Here is a 24,746-nt window from a genome sequence, read left to right on the forward strand (position 1 = left end):
TTGGGATACACTTCTCCACTGATACAAGAAGAACTCCTGATTTTTCACATCTTCCCTCATCTGGTCATTGTATCTTCATCTGTTTATTCAAGGAGTGTAAGCAGAGATGATGGTTTCCAGTCCGACTGTTTTACTGACATGCGCAACTCAGCAGGAGGCATGTTTTCCCCCAGATGCGAGTCTTTAACAAGAGAGTGTAAAATGGCAGGCAGCAGGATTATATAGAGGGAGAAAATATGAGTATTACATGTGAGCAGGGCAGAGGTAGAAACAGGGGGGGGGAAGGCAGTTACAGACTTTTTCTCAACAAAGAAGATGTGATGATGTGAGAGGCTTCATTATAGCTTTAAGCACAATAGAGTGGAATAGAAAACATCCATAAATGTTTAATGGGTGCATTAATATTTCAACCTGATATTTTGGCTGTCCACTGGCTAGCCTGAAGGCTGCTGGCTGTTGTGTAGTCCACAGCTGTGCTATTTCAAACACAGGTGCATATGAGTGAAGGCAATTGTAGGGCTGTTTATGTGTGTGCTTTGCATTTATGAATGATGGTGTTTCCTCTAGGATGAAGTTGTATCAGCGTTTTTTTTTTTTTTATGTTTGTAAAATGTGCCGTCCGGGAGGTTTCTATGTGTCTGCTCGCAGCAGAGGGACTCTAACTACATAAAGTACATATGAGGTGTGATGAGCCAGTCTTTTCTGAAAATTTCAATCTGCACAGGCGAAAATCAAATGTCACCTTTGGTGGGGACAACTACATGATATTTAGCAACTTGAAGAGGACACCAAATGTAGTGGTGTAACTCAAACACTCTGTTTACAGTGATATACTGGGGAGGCAAATCATATTTTTCCAGGATGTGGAAAGCTGCTATGTTGTTATGCTACTAGCATGCTGGTACTGCTAGTGATTGTTTGTCCTTATCGACGGATTAAAAATAACAGTAAACAACCAGGATGATGCAGATCGTTGCTGTGTTTTAAACTGGGGCATAAAACCAAACAGTAGGTTAAACATGCTGGTTACTCGTTACTACTATTACTAGTTACTTTTTGTCCCCACCCAAACGTAATATCTATTAGGATTGCACAGATCACCATTTAAGACTGGGCTGTTTTTTGTTGGGGAATAATGCCCTGCAGTGCATACTTTGTCATATTTGTTTGTTGATGATTGAAGATGATTGAATAAAATATTGAAATATAAATGACAAGTTTTAAAATGTTATTTTGGGTAAATTTGTTGTGATATTAATCGAGTAATAAAAAAAACAATAGTTAGATTAATCCAAAAATTAATCGATAAAAAATAATCGTTAGGTGCAGCCCTAATTTCTATGGACATATTGATTATCAGCCTGGCTAATTATCGGTATTAGTGTTTTCTCTGTGTGTGAAAGCCGATAAAATAAATTAATTTAAAAATGACCTGCTTTGGCTCTGATGCAACATTCTTTGGCTGCCTCCAAGTCTCCACCCTCTGGACTTCTGTATTATGATGTTGTTGAATAATATGCCCGGCCTACACGATTCAAGTAATGTTAAAATTAAGTCATTGCCCACATCCATGTTGCAATGAATTATGGGTAATTAAATCAGTGAAGTCCACACCCCAAGCAGGCTCCCAGGAAGTCTGCAGAAAGTCCTCTTGAGGGCCCCTGTGGACTGGATTAATGTAATGCTGGCACAGCTACTTCATAAGCATTACAATATCTCTTTTTCAGTGGAAATTAGTCAGATAAAGTTTCGACTATTTAAATTAATACCAAATAGTTCTGATTTTAGCTCCATTTAAGTGTAACTGCCTGCTTTTTTACTCTGTTTCAGACCAGTGTAAAATGAACACTTTTTGTGGCTGGTGATTGTATGAAGTGACCGTTACATAATCAGTCTGGGCTCTTGTGCCTTGCAGTAGTCATGTGTTATCATATTTATATAGCAAACAATTTATTGAAATAGTCAATTACCTGTTCATAAAACAATCCCTAGTTGCAGCCCAGGCCCAGACTAAAAGTATGTCAGTGTGCAAAACACATGCTCTTCTTTTTTGTCCAGGTGCTGAGTCAACAAAAGAGGTCCTATCTGTTTCACAAGTACTGGCAACACAGTAGAAGGCTCTTTCTCTACCAGGTGAAGAGCCAGCCTGGGCTGAAAACGTTGTACTCTTGCTAAATGAATGAAAGAAGCTGTTTTGAAGGGGAGCATTCTACAGTGTTATGAGTCCCTGTGAACAAGTGAGATGAAGTGTCCTTTCAAGCTGCTGTGATACGAAAGAAGTCTGTACTGAATGTCTACACCTATTTATGTACTTGCTGTGAAAGCAAATTAAAACATGCAGAAAAATATCTGTATTTTTATGTACACCCATTGTCATGCTATGAGGTGTTAGCACTCACACTACTACTAACGTGTAGCTGCGTCACAGTAAAAGCCTTAGAGTGGTTAATCACGGAACAGAGACAGAAAGAATTGGGACGAATCACAAAAATGTGTTAATAGCAGCCTAAACCTGTGTTTTTGACACATTTTGACTTATTGTCAAATCAAATCAAACCAGTTTTATTTATAAAGCCCAAAATCACACTCACATTGCCTCAGTGGGCTCTACAATCTGTACAGTGAATGACACCCTCTGTCCTTAGACCCTCGATCTGAGTGAGGAAAAACGTGCCATGTTGAGAAAAACCTTTTAGCAGGGGGACGAAAAGATGTTAGAAACCTCGGGAAGAGCCACAGAGGAGGGATCCCTCTCCCAGGACGGACAGACAGTAATAGATGTTGCATGTACAACAATAGCAAATTACATCACAAGAGTCTGTAGGAGGGACTGCATATTGTAATCAGAGTGGGACTAACAAAGACCTGCTACAGTCTAATATCCATTTTCAGCCTTAGTTACATCAGATGACCAAAGTAAGATTACACTTCCTTGTGCCTATGAGCAGAGGCTCACACAGCTGCACATCATGGTGTACACACTGCAGCCTGGCAGTTGTACAGCCTCTGCCTCTCGACGCGTATTATGTTGAAGACACTGTTTCAGGCATGAGTTGTTCAGGCAGAGCTGCTGTCTGCTTTGCTTCTCACTTCCTTTTTAATTAGATACTTGACAATGTGTGCCGAGCAAACAATCAACCAAAATAATATTGAATATTATATTAAGTCAAGCAAGCAGTTACGCAAGTATTTGGGGAAAATAGTAATTTCATTGGTACCTTCTCTTTTGTTTTGTAGACTGAAGATTTTAACATTAAACACTCATTTCGGAGACCTTTTATTAGCATCGAATAGAATGACTTTATTGTCACTGCACAGTAACAAACACCAGTACACAAACAAATCTGTGCTCAGTCTTTCTTGAATTTTTGAGTGTACTACAGCAAACCATAAAATGTACATAACTGATCAGAAAGCAGCCGTTTAATTTGACCCGTGTTATGTTGTCCCTCACTGCATTTGCATTTATAGATGGAGCTTTACTGTCTGTAAATTCAACTGAAGTGTACATACATGACACCTGGTTATTGGTGACTTTGTAGAGATTGGTTGAGAGCAGCAAACAAACATTTACCCATAGGAGCATCAAGCCACGTTTAGCCAACCTTAAGCCTTTTTACAGAGCTTTCTATCTCATCCCACAGCCTTAATCATTAGATGAGATCTCCATGACAACTGAGCAAACTCTGTCTTTTCATGAAGAATGTGAGATTCCTTTAAAAATACCAGTTAGTCAGTCTTGAGTACTTCTGTCGAACTGCAAGTGAATATTCATGCTGGAATATTTTGTGTACAGTATTTGTTTAAAAATACGAGTGTTCGCATCATAGTGAGCCTACAGATGGACACATCTGACAGTCATCTGAGGATGTTTTGATATTTTTTTATCACCACATATTGTATCCATTATAGCTGCTGTGAAACCAACCTGACAGCTGCCATCCCCCACAAAGGAGCAGGCTACAAACCTTTCAGGACCACAGGGACAAATGTTTGATATTCCAAACATTGGTTTTCAGTGCAGTACTACAAATTCTAAATGCACAAGCCTGAATGAGTTTACTGAGGGTGGTCCGATCTATAGTATGTATTAACACTTAATGAAGCAAGATGTAGTGTCTGTTTTTAGCCTCCTTCATGAACCCCCTTAAGGTTTATCTCTCACCTACACAGCTTTCTTCATTTGCACTCGATGGTAATTATTTCCTGACTGTTAAATATGCTCAGAGAGCGGGAAGCATCCCTCCCTACTGCCTATTCTCATCCACAACCCACTCTGCTGATTACCTATATCACCAAGGTGATGCTAAAGGGGGGGTACACTCTGCCACGCTGCTAATTTCAAGTGCTGCTATACAGTGATAAATTCCAATGTGGTGAAGCATATTTTATGTTTGGGTAACTTTGATTATTGGTGAACATCTTGTTGTCCTCTAAAGAATGAGCTGAATGAATTCCCCCAGCACAGAAACCAGGGCACATCTGTGCCAGAGCACAGCTTATCCCCTGGGAACCAACACATAATATCCAATGGCCTGTGTGGTCTGTGTTTATGTGTGTGGCTTCAAGCGTGCCATATCAGACAGCCCTCTGAGCATATTATGACACAAGTCAGAAAAAGACCAACCTCTTTCTATTTCTCTCTCTCTCTCTCTCTCTCTCTCTCTCTCTCTCTCTCTCTCTCTCTCTCACAAACACACATATCTAAACAAGCAAAGTGATACAGGGCTCAGCTGTTCGATTGTGGTCTCTGGCAGGCTTTGTACTTGGGTTGAGGCTTCGAGGGGATTGCTTTTGAATTGAATGTGGCTCCTGTCCAATTCCCTGGTCCTGTGTGCCTCAGCCCGCCACCTGCCTGATAATACTCTCCGTCTCCGTCTCTCTGGGAAGAAGAGCAAACAATCTGCAGCTCAAGACAAATAGCACATTGGAAAAGGTTTGATATCAGGCCCCACACCCTCACGTCTCTTCAATCAATAGCTCGTTTCCTCGTACATAATGTCTTTCTATATTGTTGTTTTAAAACATATGGCGATCACTAAGATGAGGATACTCAGGATGATTAAAACCACAGTTGTTAGGAATGATGGCATGAGATTGAAGGAATGAAGCTCACTGCTTTTCATGTCATATCAGAGGAATTAGAGTTAATTAGAGTTTTTAACTTGAATGTAACAGCTTATCTATTAGATAAAAGATAAATGTGTGTGAAGTTCTGATACATTTGCAGAAAAAACTAAATTGTGATCTGTGAAAGAATTGAATTTCATTACATTTACGGATTTTTCATGTTATTTTACATTAGAAATGTACATTTTCGTAATGTCTTTGCAATTATTGAGGATTTTAATCGAACAGGAAAAAAAATGTGGTTTTGGACAAGTCGAAAAATGGTATAATTATCTAATTCAGCAGCTTTTAACTCTGTTACTGAAATATTGAAGGCCCCATTCACTGGCTTCTTGTTGCTATACATTTTGAGTGCAGACTATTGCAGAAGGAGGTTGCACCAGCAGGTCATGGTTTAGTCACACACCAGTCTGTTGTCTGCTGTCTGTCTTCTCTCTTCATATCTTACTGTGTCTCCATGTTCCAGCCTGCTCATCTTTCCGCCTGGCCCTGCTTCTCTCTTCCTTCCTGCTTAGTGAACTTCCCACACAAGTCATGGCTGCAGCGTCACTGCCTCAGAACTCTTAGAGACACTTCATGTCACCTGATCCTCCTCATGCTATCTATTAAAAAACAGCACTAAGAGCTGTAAACTCTGCTGTTTAGCCTATTTGTAATTTACTTTGAATGGTAGTGTTGAAGTGCTTCTGACTGAGAGTGAGCAGCAGAAAGCAGTTTGACTGCCATTGATGGTGGACTCATCGTGGTAGAGCTGTGTTTGACTTGTTGGACAAAAATCACACATATTGACTGTGTTAGATCAATTTCGACTTCCTCTCATGCCCGATCAGGCTTTCCAAAGCAGGTGGGTGGACGAACAAAACCGAGGCAGGAGCAGAATGGAAATGTTTAACACGCAGTTAGAAGTGCGATGTGCTCCTTTGATTCTTTGAAGTGTTGTTGACGAATCTGTCAAGCTGACTAGTCCCTCTGCCATCTTTACTGTCAACTGGATGCAAATTAAATGACAGGAAAATGATAATTTAATCATAAAAGAGATGTGTTAATGGAGTTTCAGACTGACAGACTGATATTCGTATCCCCTAAAGTAACGTTTACCTGGAAACAGCAAATAATAAAATATCATTTCTTTCATTTGACATTAACCATTTGATTCTCTGCCTTTGTTTAAATATTTCTAAGAGTATATTGATCCCTGTTTCAGACTGTAGTTTATAAAGCTTCAGACTGCTTTATCTGTGGTTGAAAACACACTGTTATTGCTTCTTAAGCAAAGAACAGCTTTTCATTTTTTCTCGCCTTGCTCATGGGCAAATGTTGGGTTGCTGTAAATGAATGAAGAGTATTGTCTAGACCTGCTTCAATTGGAAAGTGCTGTTCCATAGAGCCAACGCAAGAGCAGCAAAAAAGCCTAAAAACTGACGAAACAGACAGTATAAATGGACTGCGATATATTATTTCTGATATGCTGTTCCCCTTCTGCATGTACAGTGACTGGTGAAACATTGGAAACAGTTGAAAATGCAATATAATTCATTCCAGTACAACAGCACCACTAACCACAACTTAAAAATGACCGTAACAGTTAAAGCAACACCATTCTGACATGTCACAAAAAGCTACACAAAAGAATCGCTACAATAAAATCTTCATAAGTAATCCACTTAAATATCCCCAAACTGTTAGTAAACATGAATGATAATGCAAAAGAAGCTAGAAAATGTATTAACATGTGGTTTCTTTGTGTGTGTGTGTGTGTGTGTGTGTGTGTGTGTGCGCGCTCATGCTCCAGACTATCTGTCACAAGGTGTGGATCTGAGCGGCATTGAGGTGATTGAGAATGACTTGCTGCTGATTAGCAGAGCCAGGCTGGAGGTGGAGAACCAGGCAAAGAGACTGCTGGAGCAGGGCATGGAGATCCAGGTACAAACACAACACACTGTGACAAGAAGAAACGTTTTGCTTTTGGTTGCTCTAGATTGTCCAATGGCTCCAATTCTCCCTCTCCTTGTAGGCAATACCAATCTCCAGAATGTTTTTTTCCCTTTTGGTGCCGAGCGCCAGCAGCAGTTATGGAGACTCTATCATTATTTGGATACCAGCTACTCGAGAATGTCATTTAATATTCTATTATTAAATATTGAATAAAAGTAGAGTAAACAAGCATGCCAGGTTTGTGGGTGGTGTACTGCAAAAACCCTGTCCTTATAGTCTGGTTGCTGTTCAGGAAGTGTTCAGGATCTTGATGTTACTGTAGTTTCTCCTACTCACTGGTCAGGTAGGGTGTATGCTCCGACATACAGCATCAGACCTTCCACTACATTGCTAAAAGTATACTGAGTGTTTGCTCTGTACATGCTGTACATTCCTGTTCACTGTATCAGACTATATGGAAATGAAGTTATTCTGGCAGAGACCCACCTCCTCTCCACCTTCAGCTTTCTTTGAATATTAATAAGAATGAACTTCTTCACGTAAATGCACTCGCCAAGCAGATCCCAGAAGCCCTGCCACTCCACACAGCTACTATTCCTGTTCCCAGCTGGTAACATCACATGTTGGCTCCTTCAATGGAGTAAATGGGTCACAGAAAGTAAAGCACTCTGACGGTCTATAATACATTTATTTTTTTAGTTTAGTGGTAGTACATTTTTTGTTATTTTTTTCCCAGACTGTGGTGAACATCTCATGTGACATCACAGATGTTCTTTGTGGTTTTTTTTTGGGGGGGGGGGGTAATTTTTATTCATATTTCTGTAAACAGAAGGAAATTTGATGTCATTTTATTTTTAAAAACTATGTTAAGCTATTGGTTGTGACTCAACAGTAGAAGAGAGGCGAGCATGTCGTATATGTGTCGTCCTATAATACACATGTGAGAGAGGGAGCACATGTGAGCTCTGCTAACCTTCATCTGCCCCAGAAAGCCTTGTTCTCAAGGGGACAGTGTCCCATTAAAGGAAGCATGTTCTTGTGTGTGTGTGTGTGTGTGTGTGACGGTCTGTTCAGTGTCCATGACGACATGTTGTCCGTGTCCAGGAGAGTGTTGTAGTGGTGTTTCAGCTTGTGCTTTGTCCTTCCTCCAAATGCAGAGATGATAAAATGTTGATCAGCCTAGAGGTAGTTTGCTCTGATCTGAATTACATGACACAACCTTCTCCCTCTTAATCTCACAGGACATCTAATCCGACCTCTCATCATACTGTTAATTTCAATTTCAACCTCCTGCAGGAAATTAAGAAAAAAAAATAGTAACTAGACTGGAACTAAGGAGAGCACATACCTCAACCAATAGTCCCTTTTATCCGTGTCAAATTGTACTCACTCATAGAAACCATCCACCTAAATGTGGCTGATCCCCCGCCACCCCCCTATACAGTATATGTCAATGACAAAAAACACCCAATCTTGCAATTACAGTGAGAAAAAAATCCTTGATCTGGATTGGTACCAAAGGTTAATGGGCTCTAGAGCCATCCTCCATCCAGCTTTCGTAGAAATGTGTTCTGTAGTTTTTGTGAAATTATGCCGACAAACCAACCAACTGACCAACAAACAAATGGACACAGGTGAAAACATAGCCTCCTTGGCAAAGGCAATAAGTAGAACAATAACACAAAGGCACTCCAGTGATTTAGCATTGTACTTTCATTAAATTTGGAGACTCGCAAGAGATGGATAAAAAAGAATGGTAAAAACAGATGCAGCAGAGGCTGAGATATCCTTAGGTCTAGTCCAGAGGATGGGTAAAACACTGGATCCTAACATGCCCTTAATGAGTGAAGGGAGATCCCAAGAGAGGGATGCTTTTAAAATGAATGGTTATACTAAAACCAGGTTTAAGTAGGAACAGATTTGCATTTCTTAGACATTGTTAAGGCTACAACTAATGATCACTCAGCTGATTATGTTGTCTGTTAGTATCTCTTAGCACATGGAGCATGTTTTTCTGTCAGGAAAACAACATGAGTTCCTGAGGAGAGGAGACAGAAGCTGTCTGTGGAGGGGCAGCACAGGATTGAAGAAGGATTAAGAGAAATTCAGACAGATGAAAAGGAAAACTAAATATAATTCTGGAATGGGCTTTTTTCCTCCTGGCATTTAGAAGGGTTGGTATTTAGCTCAGCGGGGCTGATTACAATATTGCCTCATGTGGTTTCTTTCTTGTGACATTTCGAAAGTGACAAATGTAACTTACATGACTTGACTTACAAAAACATTGCCTTTAACAAAGATTAATGTAACACTGTTGTGACAGACTGTCACAGTGTGTATTCCTAACTGTAACTGCTGCTGGACTGACTGTTATATTTTAGGACATCACAAGCAGACTGAAGTGATTATTTAGGGAAAAAAATGATTAACCACGATACTTGTGGTTTGACATGTTTTTCAAACTGTGTATAATTCACATCATTGTCGACCAGTTGAATGAAAATGAGCCTGCGTTTGACTTGAATTTCCTTGGGATAGATAAGTCATCACACTTAACATTTAGTCTGCGTCATTTGTTAGAAAATGTCAGTATTGCCAATCATCATGTGGTAGAATAGCTGCCACTGCTGACTGTGTTGACTGCTGTCCCTGCCGGTACGTTCAAGGATGCAGATTTGTTGGAAATCTGTGTAGCACAAAAACCCCAGAGGACAAAGAAGATCTGAAAAGGACAAACCTCTCTGTAGAACCATGTGACGATACTGTTAAGTTAGTAAAATGAGTAAATGGATCAAGTACTGCTGTAAGTGTCAGACTGGAGGACCCCTGGGAAGGATCTGTCTACATTTTAATACATTTGATTTTAAGTTCCTGTATATAGGATTTAGGCAGGTTGTGGCAGAAATGGAATATTCATGTTTTCATGAGTGTATGATCACCTGAAATTAATAATAGCTGTGTTTTCGTTACCTCTGAATGGACTTTTTGATGAGAGATCAGGTCCTCTTCCACTGAGTCCACCATGCTTCTACAGTAGCCCAGAACAGACAAACCAAACACTGTTATAGACGGGGCCTTTATAGTATTTCTCCGACGTGTTTGGAAGGGGAGGCTGTGGGGACCGGTACTCAGTTGGTTGTGATCTGCAACCTCACCACTAGATTCCACTAAACCCTACACACTGGACCTTCAACTGACTGAATTAGAATTTTGTCTGGATTTTAGCTGCTTTCAAATGAAAATGAAATATCCTTTTTCATGGCATATTTCAAAATAGTCTATTTCATTATGGTTGAATAGTTCCATCCATCCATTATCTACAACCGCTTTTCTTCTGGAGGGTGGTGTGGGGCTGGAGCCGATCCCAGCTGACATTGGGCAAGATGCGCTGTATGACCTGGACAGGTCACCAGTTCATTACCGGGCTGACACATAGAGACAAACAACCAGAAGCCAACTCTGGCAGATCAGAAGTTCAACTCATTATTTGTACAACAGAAGTGAACCTTTTCCAATATTGTTCATTGTTGTTAAAAATGAAAGCAGTGTACATAGGAGGCTTGAAGTTCTGCTGACCTCCTGTATTTCATTTAAACCAGTGGCAGCCTGCAAACTTAGATAAAAACTAAAGAACTGATAGGATGCTGAGGCCTGTTTTCATAGAAGACATCTGTGCAGGAAGTGTTGACTTCATTCACAGTAGCTTAACACTGAATGAAAAAATTGCAAAGTTTAAGCTGGTGGATTTATGTTTGTGTCTGTGTGTGCACGTGCTCGTTTATGTGCGTGAGAGGTGTGAACAAAGAAGTTAAACAGGTGTGTCAGAAGCTGGTGGCAGAGTGAAGTTGCAGGATACAGTTACTTTACAGTTCTCTCCAAATAAATGTCTTGGCTACAGGTTTCTACTCCTACGTCTAGACAATAAGCTGTGCTTCCAAAATTAGACACATTCTCTCTCTCTCTCTCTCTCTCTCTCTCTCTCTCTCTCTCTCTCACACACTCTCTCTCTCTCACACACACACACACACACACACACACACACACACACACACACACACACACACACACACACACACACACACACACACACACACTTTGCTCTCCCCTGTGTATTCCACCCTCAGTAGAAGTATTTTTATCCTGACTACTGCTGGAGTAGCCTTGGCTAACAACTTCTGTCACTGTGTTATGTGTGTGGACATATGGGGCTGTAGAGAAACACACACAGATACACACACATGTAGTGTATACACACACAGTGACAGCTTCTTATATCAAGCCTGGGAGTTGTTTATTGTGAATGTTATGTAAGCAGTTGGACATGCTGCCTGGGCTGTGTGGGAGCTAGTTTCACCTCAGTGCTCTGATTGTGCCAGCAGAGACCCTGTAGCCCATCTGTTGAGTGGGAGCTCAGCTGACCCACGTAGAAGAACTGCTCCTCTCCTCTCATGTATAAGACTGCCTCTATATTTTATATGCCTCTGCATCGGCCCAAGTGTTTTTGGGTTGTCCATCCTGTTCTTGTGAACACATTATCTCGGGAACACCTTCAAGGAGTTTGTGCCAAATCTCTCTGGTCATTATTTCATGCTATAACTGTGGAACAGAACAGAGGTGGTGACCACGTTTCACATGTGAACATTTGAAACATTGTCTGCTGTCATGGCTACAGCTTTGTGTTCTATCAGACATGTGAACACATGTTTCTGAACTTACACACTACAGCAGCAGTCCAACAGCAGCTCATTGGTTTTGTTCATATTGATCTTCAGGTGATTGTTGTTGCACCATGTGATGAAGCTCTCTATCAGTCCTGTACTCTTCTGTGAAAACAGTCTCTAATAACTCTAATTACACGAGACAAAAATCCTTGTCTTTAGTAGACCAGGTGCAATCAGCATTGATTCATGGGTCAAGTGACTCTGCAGTAGCCACGGGTGTTTATCAGCTCCAGCTCTGATGGGCCGTGGTGTTAACATGACATCTGGGTGGACACACTGATTTTCGCCCCTTTTCTGGTACAGTGCATACTTTTCCATCCGTCTCTGTTCAAGCAGCACTCGAACATTATTCGCTGCTGAGATAAAAATGTAACCACAGTACTGCTGTAAAGGTGTTTTACAGCATGTTTCTCACTGGAAATTACTAACTGAATCAAACATGTCAATACAGTGAGAACTTGCATTTTGCCAAAATATACACTTAATACTTTTTATTAATTTCTTCAAAGTCTTGATGACATATATTGTGTCAGTCTGGACAGACGTGCATGTAAACTACAACTGGTTTGCAGCGACATAAAACCAAGAGGCTGTAGTTTACTTACTTTATCCAAAAATATGAAATCAGTTGAGCCCCAGTGGCTTGAAGTTGTCAGTAACACTGGGGAGTGTGGGTGAGGACAGATGATGCGACCTGCTGCCTCTCCTAAGTCTTTTTAAATGAGCAACTATATAAAGTGGATATTTGGACGCTAAAGTTTATTTTTTTCCCCTCAGATTTATTCTGAAACAAGGTGATACATTCACATTCAGTGTCATTTTAGTCTGAGCTCTAAACAACAGTCTTCACTGAAACAAGGCTGTAACAGCTGGAGTCACTGTAAAGGGCCCGTCAGGCTCATACAACAGTGAATGGGGCACAAGTGGAAAACCTTCAATCTCTGTAGAATGATGTCAGAGATTTCCCTCATTAACAAAATAATACAAGTGGAAGAGAAGAATGCTTTGAGGCATAAACAGTGTAAATAAAGTGCAGTGGGGATATTTCTGGATTTGATCTCTGTCTCCTCTCTTTCCTCTCCTCTCCTCTCTTCACTTGTTCTTCTCTTGACTTTGCCTTGCTACATTTTCACAGCTCTATCTCGTTAAATCAATGCAAGTCGTATTTTTAGATGCTGCTGTCACCTCTACTCACTGGCTTACTGCGTGTTTGTGTGTGAAACTACCAGATCCATTAAGTTGATTTCATTTAGTTAAAAACAGAACCATGGATGACTGCCAACTTCACTTCTCTCTGTCCCTCTGTCTTCCTCTCTGCAGAATCCCACCCAGGTCGGCACGGCCCTGCAGGTCTTCTATAACCTGGGCAGTCTCAGGGAGACCATCAGCTCTGTAGTGGGAGGATACAGGACCACCATACAGGACAACATCACTAGTGCACTGGACATCAAGGGCCTGACACAACCGGCCAACCCCAGAGGTAACACCCAAGGAGGATGTGGTTCATTAACAAATTTCACTTATACACACACACAGACACTCACAAACTGGAAACATTGCCCTCATTTCTAAAAGATGAAAGACAATGACATTTTATGATTTGACCTAGTTCACGAGTTAGCTTGATCCAAAATAGATTATTACACCATGGCCACAGAGAATAGTCAATTCTGGCTGGAGGGTGTATGTTATTTTCATGGCCACATCATCATTCTAATTAATGCACGCGGTACTTCAGCGAACCAGCCCCGATCAGACACAAGGTTCCTCCTCTGGCCTTTTTCAGTTTTAAGGATTATATCACTTTGTACAATAGATATACTGTATATAGATATATAAATAAAAAGTGTGTTGAAAGTCTTAAAGTCTAGTGATATTCTGTTTTTTTCTTATTGTCCACAAATCATAAAAAGACCCAAACCAACACTGAATGGATTGGTTTTGTGTTGCCAACCTCCGTAAATCTGCTTTCTCTGTGTCATAGAGCTCCACTGTTGTCCAAAAACTGTGACATCTTCCTTCATTACCATGAACAACACACTAACATTCACTTGGGTATGGATCCAGATAAGGGAACAGATCCAGGATTTTTTTTAACATTGTGAGATTGCAGCGTTTTTGTTCTCAGGGAATAATGCATGGATCTTGATATATATAAATAAAAAAACAGGTATATCTAGGTGGCTGGTATCTATGAGTGAGTGCAAAAGTGATGATGGGCCATGGCAGAGGTATGTGCTCTACTAAGTGCCATTGTAGTTAAAATGAAAATAGATGAGGTTGTTTTTAAAGATTTACACGTGAGAGCCACAGACAGGAAGTCAGAAAGTACTGACAGACAGCTGGTTTGGGTTTTTCATGGGATTTAATAACTAATTTAGAAAAAATTAAGCTCCTCTTTTTGACTCCCTTATTTCCTTGAAGAATCAGGGCTTTGTTGTGTCATCTGTTTGTTTTTTTAAATGTTTTTTGTGAACCAATACTGTCTCATTATTTCTCAATCATATAAACAAAAACATTGCATGTAATGAAGTTCTTCCCCCAGGTGCACCGGGCAGAGCAGTGCTGCCGACTCCAGGCAACACTGCAGCTTTTCGTGCTGCTCTGTGGACCAACCTGGAGAAGCTGATGGACCAGATATGTGCTGCGTGCAGACAGGTACACACTACCGACTGTCCAGCCATCACAGATTGTTCAATAACACATCAAAAACATAACCCCCTGCAGTCAGCAACACTGATGAATAAGGTATGAAGGTTTCTTTGCTACATATTTTTCAGGTGCAACATCTGCAGAAGGTTCTGATGAAGAAGAGAGACCCAGTCACTCATGTGTGCTTCATCGATGAGATCATCAAGGTGGGTGGGCTCTACTGCTGTGGTTTCAGTCTAATAGCAGTAATTACAGTTGCAATCAGGACAACAGTGATAGGGCTCCAATCTGGCCATGCAGTTATTACAGTGTGTTTCCATTGCTGACATGCACTGGTCAACACTAAAATCACATTGTTGAAACTCTTCACACAGTCAGTGAAACAGAAGTCTGTGTGGACCAAACTGAGAACCACTTTCCATTGCTTTCACTCAAAATGCATTCAATGACCACATCTTCCAAAATCCTTGAGCTCTTTCATCATTCATACTCCACCACCAGCAAAACACAGCACTTTTTTCAAAAAACAATCAAAACAGAAAGATGTATGTATCTGTGCAGTAACCATGTTGAAATACACAGAAAGCCTCAGCAGAAAATTCACAATAAAGTGAAAGCTGAAAGCCTCCGCAGGTGTCCTGATTCTAGAGAGGGAAAACTAGAGCCCCAGCAGTACTGTACAGGATGAGTGGATATACTACATTTTGTTGATTTGTTTTTTGTAATGTTTATTCCAGCACTGGAAATCTCAGGAATTTGTTTTTTGCTTCAGTTTTTTATGCTTCACAAGTAAGTTACTATATGCCAACTGTTTTAGTTCTACACATTTGCAAGCATTGGCTGTGTTTTTGATTTTATGTTTTTTTGTATATCATACCTTTATTGATTTTGAACACTGTACATCACTTTTTCAAAATGGGTTGGTTGCATCATTCAAGTCTCCCTCGAAACAACTGCCACCCCTCCCACCTGCCTACCCATGAACTCTGAGCCATCAGTGCAGATCAAAAATGATAATGAAAGATTACAAAATGATAATAATAATAATAATGATATTAATAATAATAATGAAAATAATAATAATAAAAATAAATTACTTATATTCACATGTACCCACATGTATAAATGCATACATACGTGCCTATCCATTGGGGTCAGGTGACAGTGTATGCTCTCTGTGAGGATTGTTGCCAGTGGTATGGTCAAAGGAGCCTTTTGAGACATGTATTGTGTTTTGGTAGTCTGAGTGGGTTGGGAGATGAACTGTTGGTAATGTAGAATGGTTTGAAAAAAGTGTCTTGATGCTTGTTAGCAATTGAAGAAAACTGTAAAAGACAGAAAATGTCATTTTTGAGTATTTACTGATTTTAATGAATCTCTCATCCGATAGCCATGTAGAGCGGTTTGTGGTGAAATATGTAAAGATTATAAAATTTGTTTCACAGTTTTTTTAAAATGCTATATTTTTTTGGTGCATTCTTAGGAAGACAGTTCTATTTAGAGGAAAGCCAAAAGGCAGCAGGATACCAGCTCCTGGTCATTTAAATAGGAGTGGTATCAATAGTTAACACATTATCATGACCATCATCAGTGTCTCACTGTCTTACCTCCACTGAAACATAGATGTACAAATCAGAGCAGGAGACTGTTGCTATGGAAACAAAGCTCTCACCAATTACCCAGAGATAGAGGTGTGAGTTGGAGACCTAATGACATGTCTAAATGCAAGGCTTCTCAGCAGCACAGCTGCACTATCACTCTTCCTGGGCGAGAGTGCCATGTGTCCACAGAAACATGACTGAATACACACATTGTCAGCAATAACATCTTAATGTAGAGTAGCTGCATCCAAATAAATCATTACAAGGAGAGAAAGAGAAGCATTCAGACACTTGGCATCTGACAAACGAGCTGCAACTAATCCTGACGAAGGTAATATTGTGTAATATTGCATTCAGAAATGGCTGTTACACCTATCCCCTGGGCATGTTTATGCAGAGTTACACAGGTTAGCTCGCTCTCATGTACTTCTTCGCCTAAATCCTGGCATCACTTGTTTTGTCCTCCCCTCAATCATGGTTTCTTCATGTGTTAGCAATTAACTCACCACCCACTGATTCTACAGGGAGTGGAAAAAACCCTCTCTTCTGTTTCGAAATCCAGTGAAAGATCATTCATACTTTTATTTCCTCCAGGTTTGATAATTGTGACTTCCTTCTTTCAGCTCTCAGCAGGTGAAATTTCTCCTGCTTGTACTGAGCGCTGCTGCCAGGCTATGATCACGCTCAAAGAGATACGGCGTGTTACTCCTATCCCTGCTGCCAGCCCCTGGTTCTCATTTTTACAAATGATTCAGATGTTCATTCTGGTTTTTAGATGTTGGTGTGGTCGGGCTCAGATCTATTAAGCCCCTCCAACTGTAAACGCTGCTTGAGGTCTGGGTCCGTCATCATTACGGTATTTTTATTCGCATGAGGAGCTGTCATGTTGAAACAGGAAAGGGCCAAACACAAACTGTTGACATGAAGTTGGAAGCATACTGTTGTCTAAAACATCATGGTATGCTATAGTGATCTGATTTCCTTTTCATTGGAACAAAGGTTCAACATCATTTCCAAGTCTTACCCCTGCCCCTGGTTTCTGATTGCCCCCCTCGTCCCTCAGAACAGTCACAAGGGCTAGGGGTTGAAATCACCCCCTATGAAATGGGACAACCCCTCAAGACCCTCATAGGTCATCAGAAGTCGTCGATGGCTTTTTTGTAAACAGACCGGACATTTCCAGTCTACCGTCTTCAGCTGTGGTGATTTCTCTTACGTTACTATGGCAACCCTGCTATTGTCACAATGCCATTTGTCATTTATCGCAAGTTAGCTACCGAGTCATCATCAGACTAGTAGTGATTGTTTTCTGCTTGTTATAAAGAAAAGGACCACAATACAATGAAATGACAGAGTTCTCATAACCCTCAGTTTGAAGTGTGTCTCTGGAAAATCTCCATTTGGAGGGCCATGCAGCCCCAACACTGCGCCCTACACCTCTATCCCAACAAGAGTCAGGACACACTACACCTAGACCTGAACGCACCAAATGGAGGGTTAGGGTTAAGGGTAGGGTCAAGGAGTGTGTTGGGATTGGGCCTCAGGATCCCAGACCGAGCCAGGAAAACACACCTAAATGCAGTACCTCTTCTTGCTGTTCTTTTCTATTCTCCTCACGTCCTATTGGTCCATTAAGAAAGAAGAAGTGATAGCCAGAAGTAAGAGCGAAGGTGCAGAAAGCAGAGGATGTAATGGATGTGGGGAGGAGAGGTGAGACGGCTGGACAGCAGAGCTGCAACAGGCTTCTGTAATGGTGGATCAAGGGAGAATATACAGACACAAAAGTCCCATCCCATTAGATAATTAAAGCACTTTCCTCAGTCAGGCTCTGTGTTCAACTGTGACCCATGTGACAACACTTACTGCTCTTTTTCTTCTCCTTTCACACCACAGTTTTTCACAGGCTTTGAGGTTGGTCCTTCTAATATTCATTAAGAAGGTGCAGATGAAGACCTCAGTGATATCAGTATGGATAATACTCTGATAGATAATGTTGCAATGATTTCACTTGATATTCTGATTGCAATTACTTTTCAGGTTTATTTGTCTCAACTGTTTTTCTTTTTCATCTATGCACAGACAGTTAGTACACGGACAGGCTGCTTTGTAAGGTATTCACTTGTTTTTAGGGTGCAGCTACCACCCTGAGACCAAAGGTGTCTCCCATGAACTTGTCAACTCATGTCAGGCACAAGGCCTCCTAGTAGACCTGTAGCTCTGATCATAAATGTGTTTCCTCTTCTGTGTACTTGATGACAGGATGGTCAGCCCGATATCCTCTATACCTTCTGGAACGATGTAACCACCACACTTAGTGAGGAGTTTCACAGAGCAACTGAAGGTATGAACTGAACACCCTTTTCTTCCATTTCTACCCAAAGAGTGTGAATCGTAAAGTTTTCTTGCAGATAGCTGCTACACTACCAGCAGCAAAAACAACTAGTGGGAGGTTTCATTTAGTGAGCCGTAATCATCGGGCTGTAACAAGATCACAGCTAACAGCAGGGAGTCGATGGGGCTGCAAGTCATAAACAGCCTGTTGTTCATAAATCTATCAGAGCTTTGAATCAGTGTTGGCTCGTGGTACAGTCTTGCTTTGTATGAAGTCACTACTGGCAACTACAGTTTTTATGGATTTTTTTCACTGCAACTGTAGTTTTTAAAAAGTCATTCAGTAGCGTAGAGCAGAGAGCAGCGGCTGTCTGGACGTAGTAATTAGTCTAAAAACAGTGTGCTGCTGACAGCCACACTGCAGGCTTGAAGTGTTAATGCAGCTTTATTGTTTATCTTCTGTGGAACAAAATGTAAAGCAGGCGTCTTCAACCCTTCTGTTAATACCCCCTGTGATGGGCTGACATGTTGTCACAAATACCATTATGGGGCTGAGAATAACATGAATATTCAAAGCTCTGTGCGGTTGGGGGGGATGGGGTTTTTAATTCCTCTTCAACAAAACAAGACAGAACAAAACAAAGTAGCTGAATACTGACTTGTACATCATTTGTCATTAAACTGATAAAAGCTGCACATCTGTGACACCTGTTTGTAAAAAGTACCTTTACAAAGCCTCATTCAGGTCATTTAACTGAAGATACACTAAGCAGGCAGTCAGCTGTGGTACCTGTGGTCACATTGACACAGCTCACCTGTAGCCTGATGTAACCTGTTCCCCATGAACTCTGCTTATAGTAATGATAATCTATATACTGTATTCAAATATCTGTTTGAATCTTCACTGTGAGGAAAGAAGAGGCTGTAGTCTTATCGAATATCATGAGAACAAGAACACAACATTTTGCCAATATTCTCTGTAAATTACTGGAGCTAACTTACTGAGTCTGACTAACATGATCTAAAATAGATTAAATCAGAGAATATTTTTGTGTCCTCCAACTCAAGAAATTAAAATATCTGCTAAGGCTGCCTGTGTGGATCTAATGTTAGCTTATAGATGCTCTTGTCCTGGCTTGGAGGGACATACAACGCTTTCCTCTAATCTCATAACATACAGTGCCAGTAGTCATTGAGACATATTTTAGATTTTGCATCCACCCATTGCAAGATCATATTCTTTTCTGCCATTCCTAAAGTATGTGCATCCCAAAGTTACGTCACTGATTGCAACTGATTGCAGAAATTGATCATTTTCAAGCTAAGTGCTTCTCAGGAATTGAACACTTTAGAACCAGTTGTAAATGGTGACTGCTGTTTCAATTATCTCTGGTGAGATGAGGAACACCACAGAGTCTCTTATTTTAAATTAAAACATCAAAAAAAGACTAAGAAAAACAATAAATCAGCAGTGGGTGAATGACCGATCCTTTTAAAGAGTGGAAAAAAGAAATACTTCATTATGCTAACATTACTCTCTCTCTGTCATTCTATCTCTCTCTCTCACACACACACACACACACACACACACACACACACACACACACACACACACACACACACACACACACACATTATATGGAGGTGTTTCAGTAGAGAGTTATCTGATTACAGGGAATAACAAAGTGAGAACAGGAGAGGCGGATTTGGCTGCTTGATAACATACTTGGCTTCACACTCACACTTTACTGAAAACCCTGCAGTGTCTGTCATGAGGTGTGTGTGTGTGTGTGTGTGTGTGTGTGTGTGTGTGTGTGTGTGTGTGTGTGTGTGTGTGTGTGTGTGTGTGTGTGTGTGTGTGTGTGTGTGTATGCAAGCTGTGTGGTGAAGATATTCTGAAACAAAAATAAATAAGGAGGGTTTTTATATATGAGTAATATAAAGGCATGCATGTATAGGTTTATATAGAAGTGATATTACTGACGGTCCTCAGTTTCTCTTTTCTTTTCTTCCCCTCTTTTCTTTTCATTCTTTGTCATGGTTGATCAAATGATAGTATTCTGTATTTCTCTTATAGTCATCAAATCTCATGTGTAAAGTCAAACCAATACTGAATGTATCTACTGAAGTGTATCAAAGCCTGATCGATCTCCAGTAGAGCTCTGTTGTTGTCCCAAAACTATTTAAAAAACCGAAACACATCAACAGCTCACACACTCCCACATACACCGTCCTACTGCCCCAAATACTCACTGAATGTGGACTAATCCACTGCTGAAATTGTCCCAAACAAATGCACTGTTTCCCCCTGTTAGCAGTGTTTGCTAAAAAAGCTTTTAGGAGATGACTCAGCCTTTAAAAGGATGAAGGGATTTGTGAGCCATTTTTAAAAGATTTAAGTCTCCAGTGTGTACCAGTGTATACCAATATGTACCACACTGTCACACTAATGATTGGCAGTTTGAACCAAGCTTTGCAAATCAATGCAGCAGATTCAGAAATATCATCCTTGTCATTTCATGCATTCTTCTTCCTCGTCAAAACACGGTTTCTACTTTACCCACAATACAACACGGCCGCCGTCATTTCAGAGATTCAGGTGTGTTATGGCTAATGGCTAATATACTGTAGGCTCGAGCTGCTAAGCTGCAGGTGAGATGTGGAGTGGGCTACAGAGGCGTGGTAAGCTCACTTCTTTCTAACTCCATACACCCTCATGTCTGCAGCCCAAACTGACACCAGCCCCATTCACACTGGCTGCGTTGCTGAGCTGCTGCTCTGCGTGTTTGTGTCCACACAGCAGTGTTGCTGCTGCAGCAGTGCGGCTCCTGCCTGCCATGTCCGCTTACATGGAGGTGGACTGATCATTGTTGATAGATATGATGATGTGATATTCTTTTACCCCGCTGAAAGAAAGAGAAAGTGGGAGGGAGGGAGGAAAAAAACTGCCCTTCCTGTTGTGTGTATTCTCTTCATGTCTGTGACATATTGTGCAGATACAGACAATAAAACTGTAGAGAAACGCTGCTATGATGTGTCTGCAGGTCGTTTTCAGTCGTTTTTCAGAGTCTATTTTTGCAGAGAACCACACACATGTTGCGGTAAAGATAGGCAAGACTCCGAATCTCTAGAGGAAGCACCGCTTTAACCTCGCTTGACGCGCATCAGAAGCGCTAGTCACACAGCCAGTGTGTCTGATATAACCTGTTAACATGGACACCAGAATAAAAAGCAAAACGTTTTGCCACGGAACGGGGGTGTGATGTTCTGATGGCGTTCGCAGTCCGACAACTAAACAGATCCAACTGCAGCCAACCCACAACGATCACCTGTCTCCCCCTAAAATCGATACTCGGCTCACGTCTGTGCAGGGAAAGAAAGATGAGAGAGAAAGATTTTTAAAAGTCAGTGTGTTCAGCTCTTAGTTCTTTTGTATCTTCTAACTGAATCTCTTTAGCTTTTCTTTCCTGTTTGTACTTTCAGACATCTGCTGTGTTTTACTGGCTCATCGTGTTCAATTTCAGCTGTTTCAGGAGTCGTGTTCAGTTACTGCTGGTGAAAACACAGCATTTCCTGTAATGCTGCTTCATAATAAAAGATTTAAATGAGTAAATAATGCAGACTTTTATTATAAAGAAGTTATAGGAAATGAAAAATGGAAAATTGGAAATGGAAATGTTTGTAAGTGAATTAGTGGAGCCACTTTGTTAGCGGTGATTCAGTGTCATTGGTTTAATACACACCTTCAAGCTGGTTGCCCAGTTGTGGTGGAAATGCAAAAACCGGCCGTGCTGAGTCAAACCGAGTAGAGCCTGGCCGGCAGATGTAATGGAAAAATGGCACAAGTGTGTGAGTTCATTTCGAAATGCTGATAGCGTTAGTATCACAACTGACATCTGGAGCTCAGACGTGTGTCCAATGTCATTACTAAGTCTGACAGCGCTGCATGCTGAGCAGTTCGGTGACTCACACACAGGAGAAACTCAAACTTGTTTTTGCTTGTCAGTGTTTTTAAAATAAATTGTTCCTAACCACTCCCAAAACTACAACTTGTCATTTTTACATTTCTGTTGTTGTATGTATCCCACACACAAGATGCAATGTGTCATTAACATAATGATAGAGCTCAAAGGGGTAGGTGTATTTTTTAAACTTTAGACATAGCAGGTCGTATAATAAGCTCTAGTCAGGGGTTCAGAGGTTGTTGCTTCCCTCAGAATTATCATAACTCTTTCCTCACTGACTGCTCTCTTCTCTTCCTCTCTCTCTAGCCTCGTCCTTCCTGAAGCAGGCGTTTGAAGGAGAGTACCCTAAGCTGTTGCGACTGTACAACGAGCTGTGGCGGCGCCTGCAGCAGTACAGCACCAGTCTGCAGGGGGCGCTAACGAGCAGCGGAGGGATGGACGCATCTCTGGACATCTCAGCTGCAGAGTCGGACAGCCAGGACCTCTTCACACACGGCAAACAGGACTACAAGTGAGCAGACACAAAGACAGCAACACAATCAGAGTCCGCATAGGCTGTGATCACACCTTCAGAACCAGAACCAGGGTGGACAAGTTTATTTTGGAGCATATTTGTGTTTTGTTTGTTGAGATGAACACTTCAGTTACATGTTTACTTACAAGTGAACAAACACATCTGTTAATAGGGATTAACTAATAGGGATGCAACAGTACAGTTTTCCCACAGTTCGGTATGCATCATGGTTTTTGGGCCATGGTAACGGTACGGTTTTGATATCTTAATATAAAACTACTCACACTAGCAATATTGCATGTAAAAATAATTAAAAGCAGATATAGTCAAACCACAAACCTTCCATAAAAAACGTATGGAGTTAAACAGCAAACATTATTGTAGTATTGTATTGTATTGTATTGTATTGTTTGCCTTTGTGTATTGAACCTAACAGGGCGTATTGAACGGTTCGATAAAATATTGAATATTGTTGCATCCCTAAAGCCTAAGCAGAATATTGGTAAGAACATCTCCACTGACTGTATCATTATGAAGTGATGTGGTGTTACATTACACAGAGAACAATCAGTTTCAGAAAAACAACCACCTGTGAACAAATTCTATAAAGCCGAGGTACTAGAATCTGTATAAGGGTCGAACAAATGGGATTGGTGCATCTGTAGTACAACTATGATTCCATAAAAAGGAATGCCTTTCTATTCAATCACTGTCTCTATTGCTCTCCCTCTTTGCCACTCAAAGCGCTCGACAACACTTGTAACATTCATACATTGATGGCGGAAGCTGCCATGCAAAGTGCCAACCTGCTCATTAGGAGCAGTTTGGGGTTCAGTATCTGCTCTAACTCCTGAGCTACAGCCGCTACAGGCTGAGCAAATCATCATATTCGGCGTTTTATAAAGCATTCCAACTTTTTTGGAATCAGGGTTGTAGCAGAGACGGTATATGAAAAGAAGGTAGGAGGGAGGACAGTGAGATGAAGAAGTGCAGGAGGGAGGAGGGACCGAGGAACAAAGGAATGATGTAACAGGTGGATGGAGAGGGAGTGAAGACATGACAGATACAAGAAACAAGTCCTCTCTGGATGAGCACTCAGGAGCATGTGCACAGATGCTGGTGAGCAGACATATGTTAGATGTTACACACCAGACAATCTGCTGGCAGAGAGAAAAACAACAGTCGCATGTTTTAATGCAGCGTTTCAGAAAGACATCAGCCTCACCAGGAACACTGGACACATGTTTGTATATACACTGGACTGTTTGAACATTCCCCCCCTCTTGTGCCTACTACAGTGATACACAGTCATGAGATAATGATGATGAATAGAGTGCACGCGCACACACACACACACAGTGAAGTAGCCCTGAATTGTAGTAGGATGAGACACAGTGGCCTTTTGCTTCCATTTATGTTTGCGTTCTAAATGATCCATTAAAAATGTCGGCACAATGTTTTAGCCAATTAGAAGATAGTATATGTCAAGATGAAACGCTAAATAGATCATGGACATCATGGGTTTGAGTAAAGTGATGCTATTTCCTGATCTGATTTCCTGTTGTGGCCGAGAGAAAGGACCAGTAATATCACCACCGTATGTATGTTACTGATACTGTAAATATCTTGTGAACATATGAACTGTGTTTCTCTGTAGCCCAGAGAAGGCTCTGAAGGACTCTCTGCAGCCGTATGAGGCAGCCTACCTCTCCAAGTCCCTCTCTCGCCTGTTTGATCCTATCAACCTTGTGTTCCCTATGGGCGGCCGCAACCCGCCCTCCAGCGATGAGCTGGACAGCATCATCAAGACCATCAGCAGGCAAGTGCACTACATGCCTTACAGCCAAGAGATGCTAGAAGTGACAAAATCGTTCAGTGCAGCCGCTGCCATTTTTTG

At 41.1% G+C, this 24,746-nt stretch overlaps 1 protein-coding gene across 1 annotated transcript in view; it reads left to right on the forward strand.

Annotated features, from left to right (window-relative positions):
* Positions 1-24,746, forward strand: part of cog5 (component of oligomeric golgi complex 5) — a 55,578-nt gene that overhangs the window by 21,378 nt on the left and 9,454 nt on the right. The window contains exons 7-13 of the mRNA XM_084346204.1: positions 6,923-7,053; positions 13,107-13,266; positions 14,332-14,444; positions 14,567-14,644; positions 18,299-18,380; positions 22,642-22,846; positions 24,507-24,672. Of these exons, the coding sequence (XP_084202330.1) occupies positions 6,923-7,053; positions 13,107-13,266; positions 14,332-14,444; positions 14,567-14,644; positions 18,299-18,380; positions 22,642-22,846; positions 24,507-24,672 (935 nt within the window). The remainder of the gene's footprint in view (positions 1-6,922; positions 7,054-13,106; positions 13,267-14,331; positions 14,445-14,566; positions 14,645-18,298; positions 18,381-22,641; positions 22,847-24,506; positions 24,673-24,746) is intronic.

This window comes from Pagrus pagrus (assembly GCF_965226575.1).
Source record: "Pagrus pagrus genome assembly, chromosome: 23".
Classification (NCBI taxonomy): Eukaryota; Metazoa; Chordata; class Actinopteri; order Spariformes; family Sparidae; genus Pagrus; species Pagrus pagrus.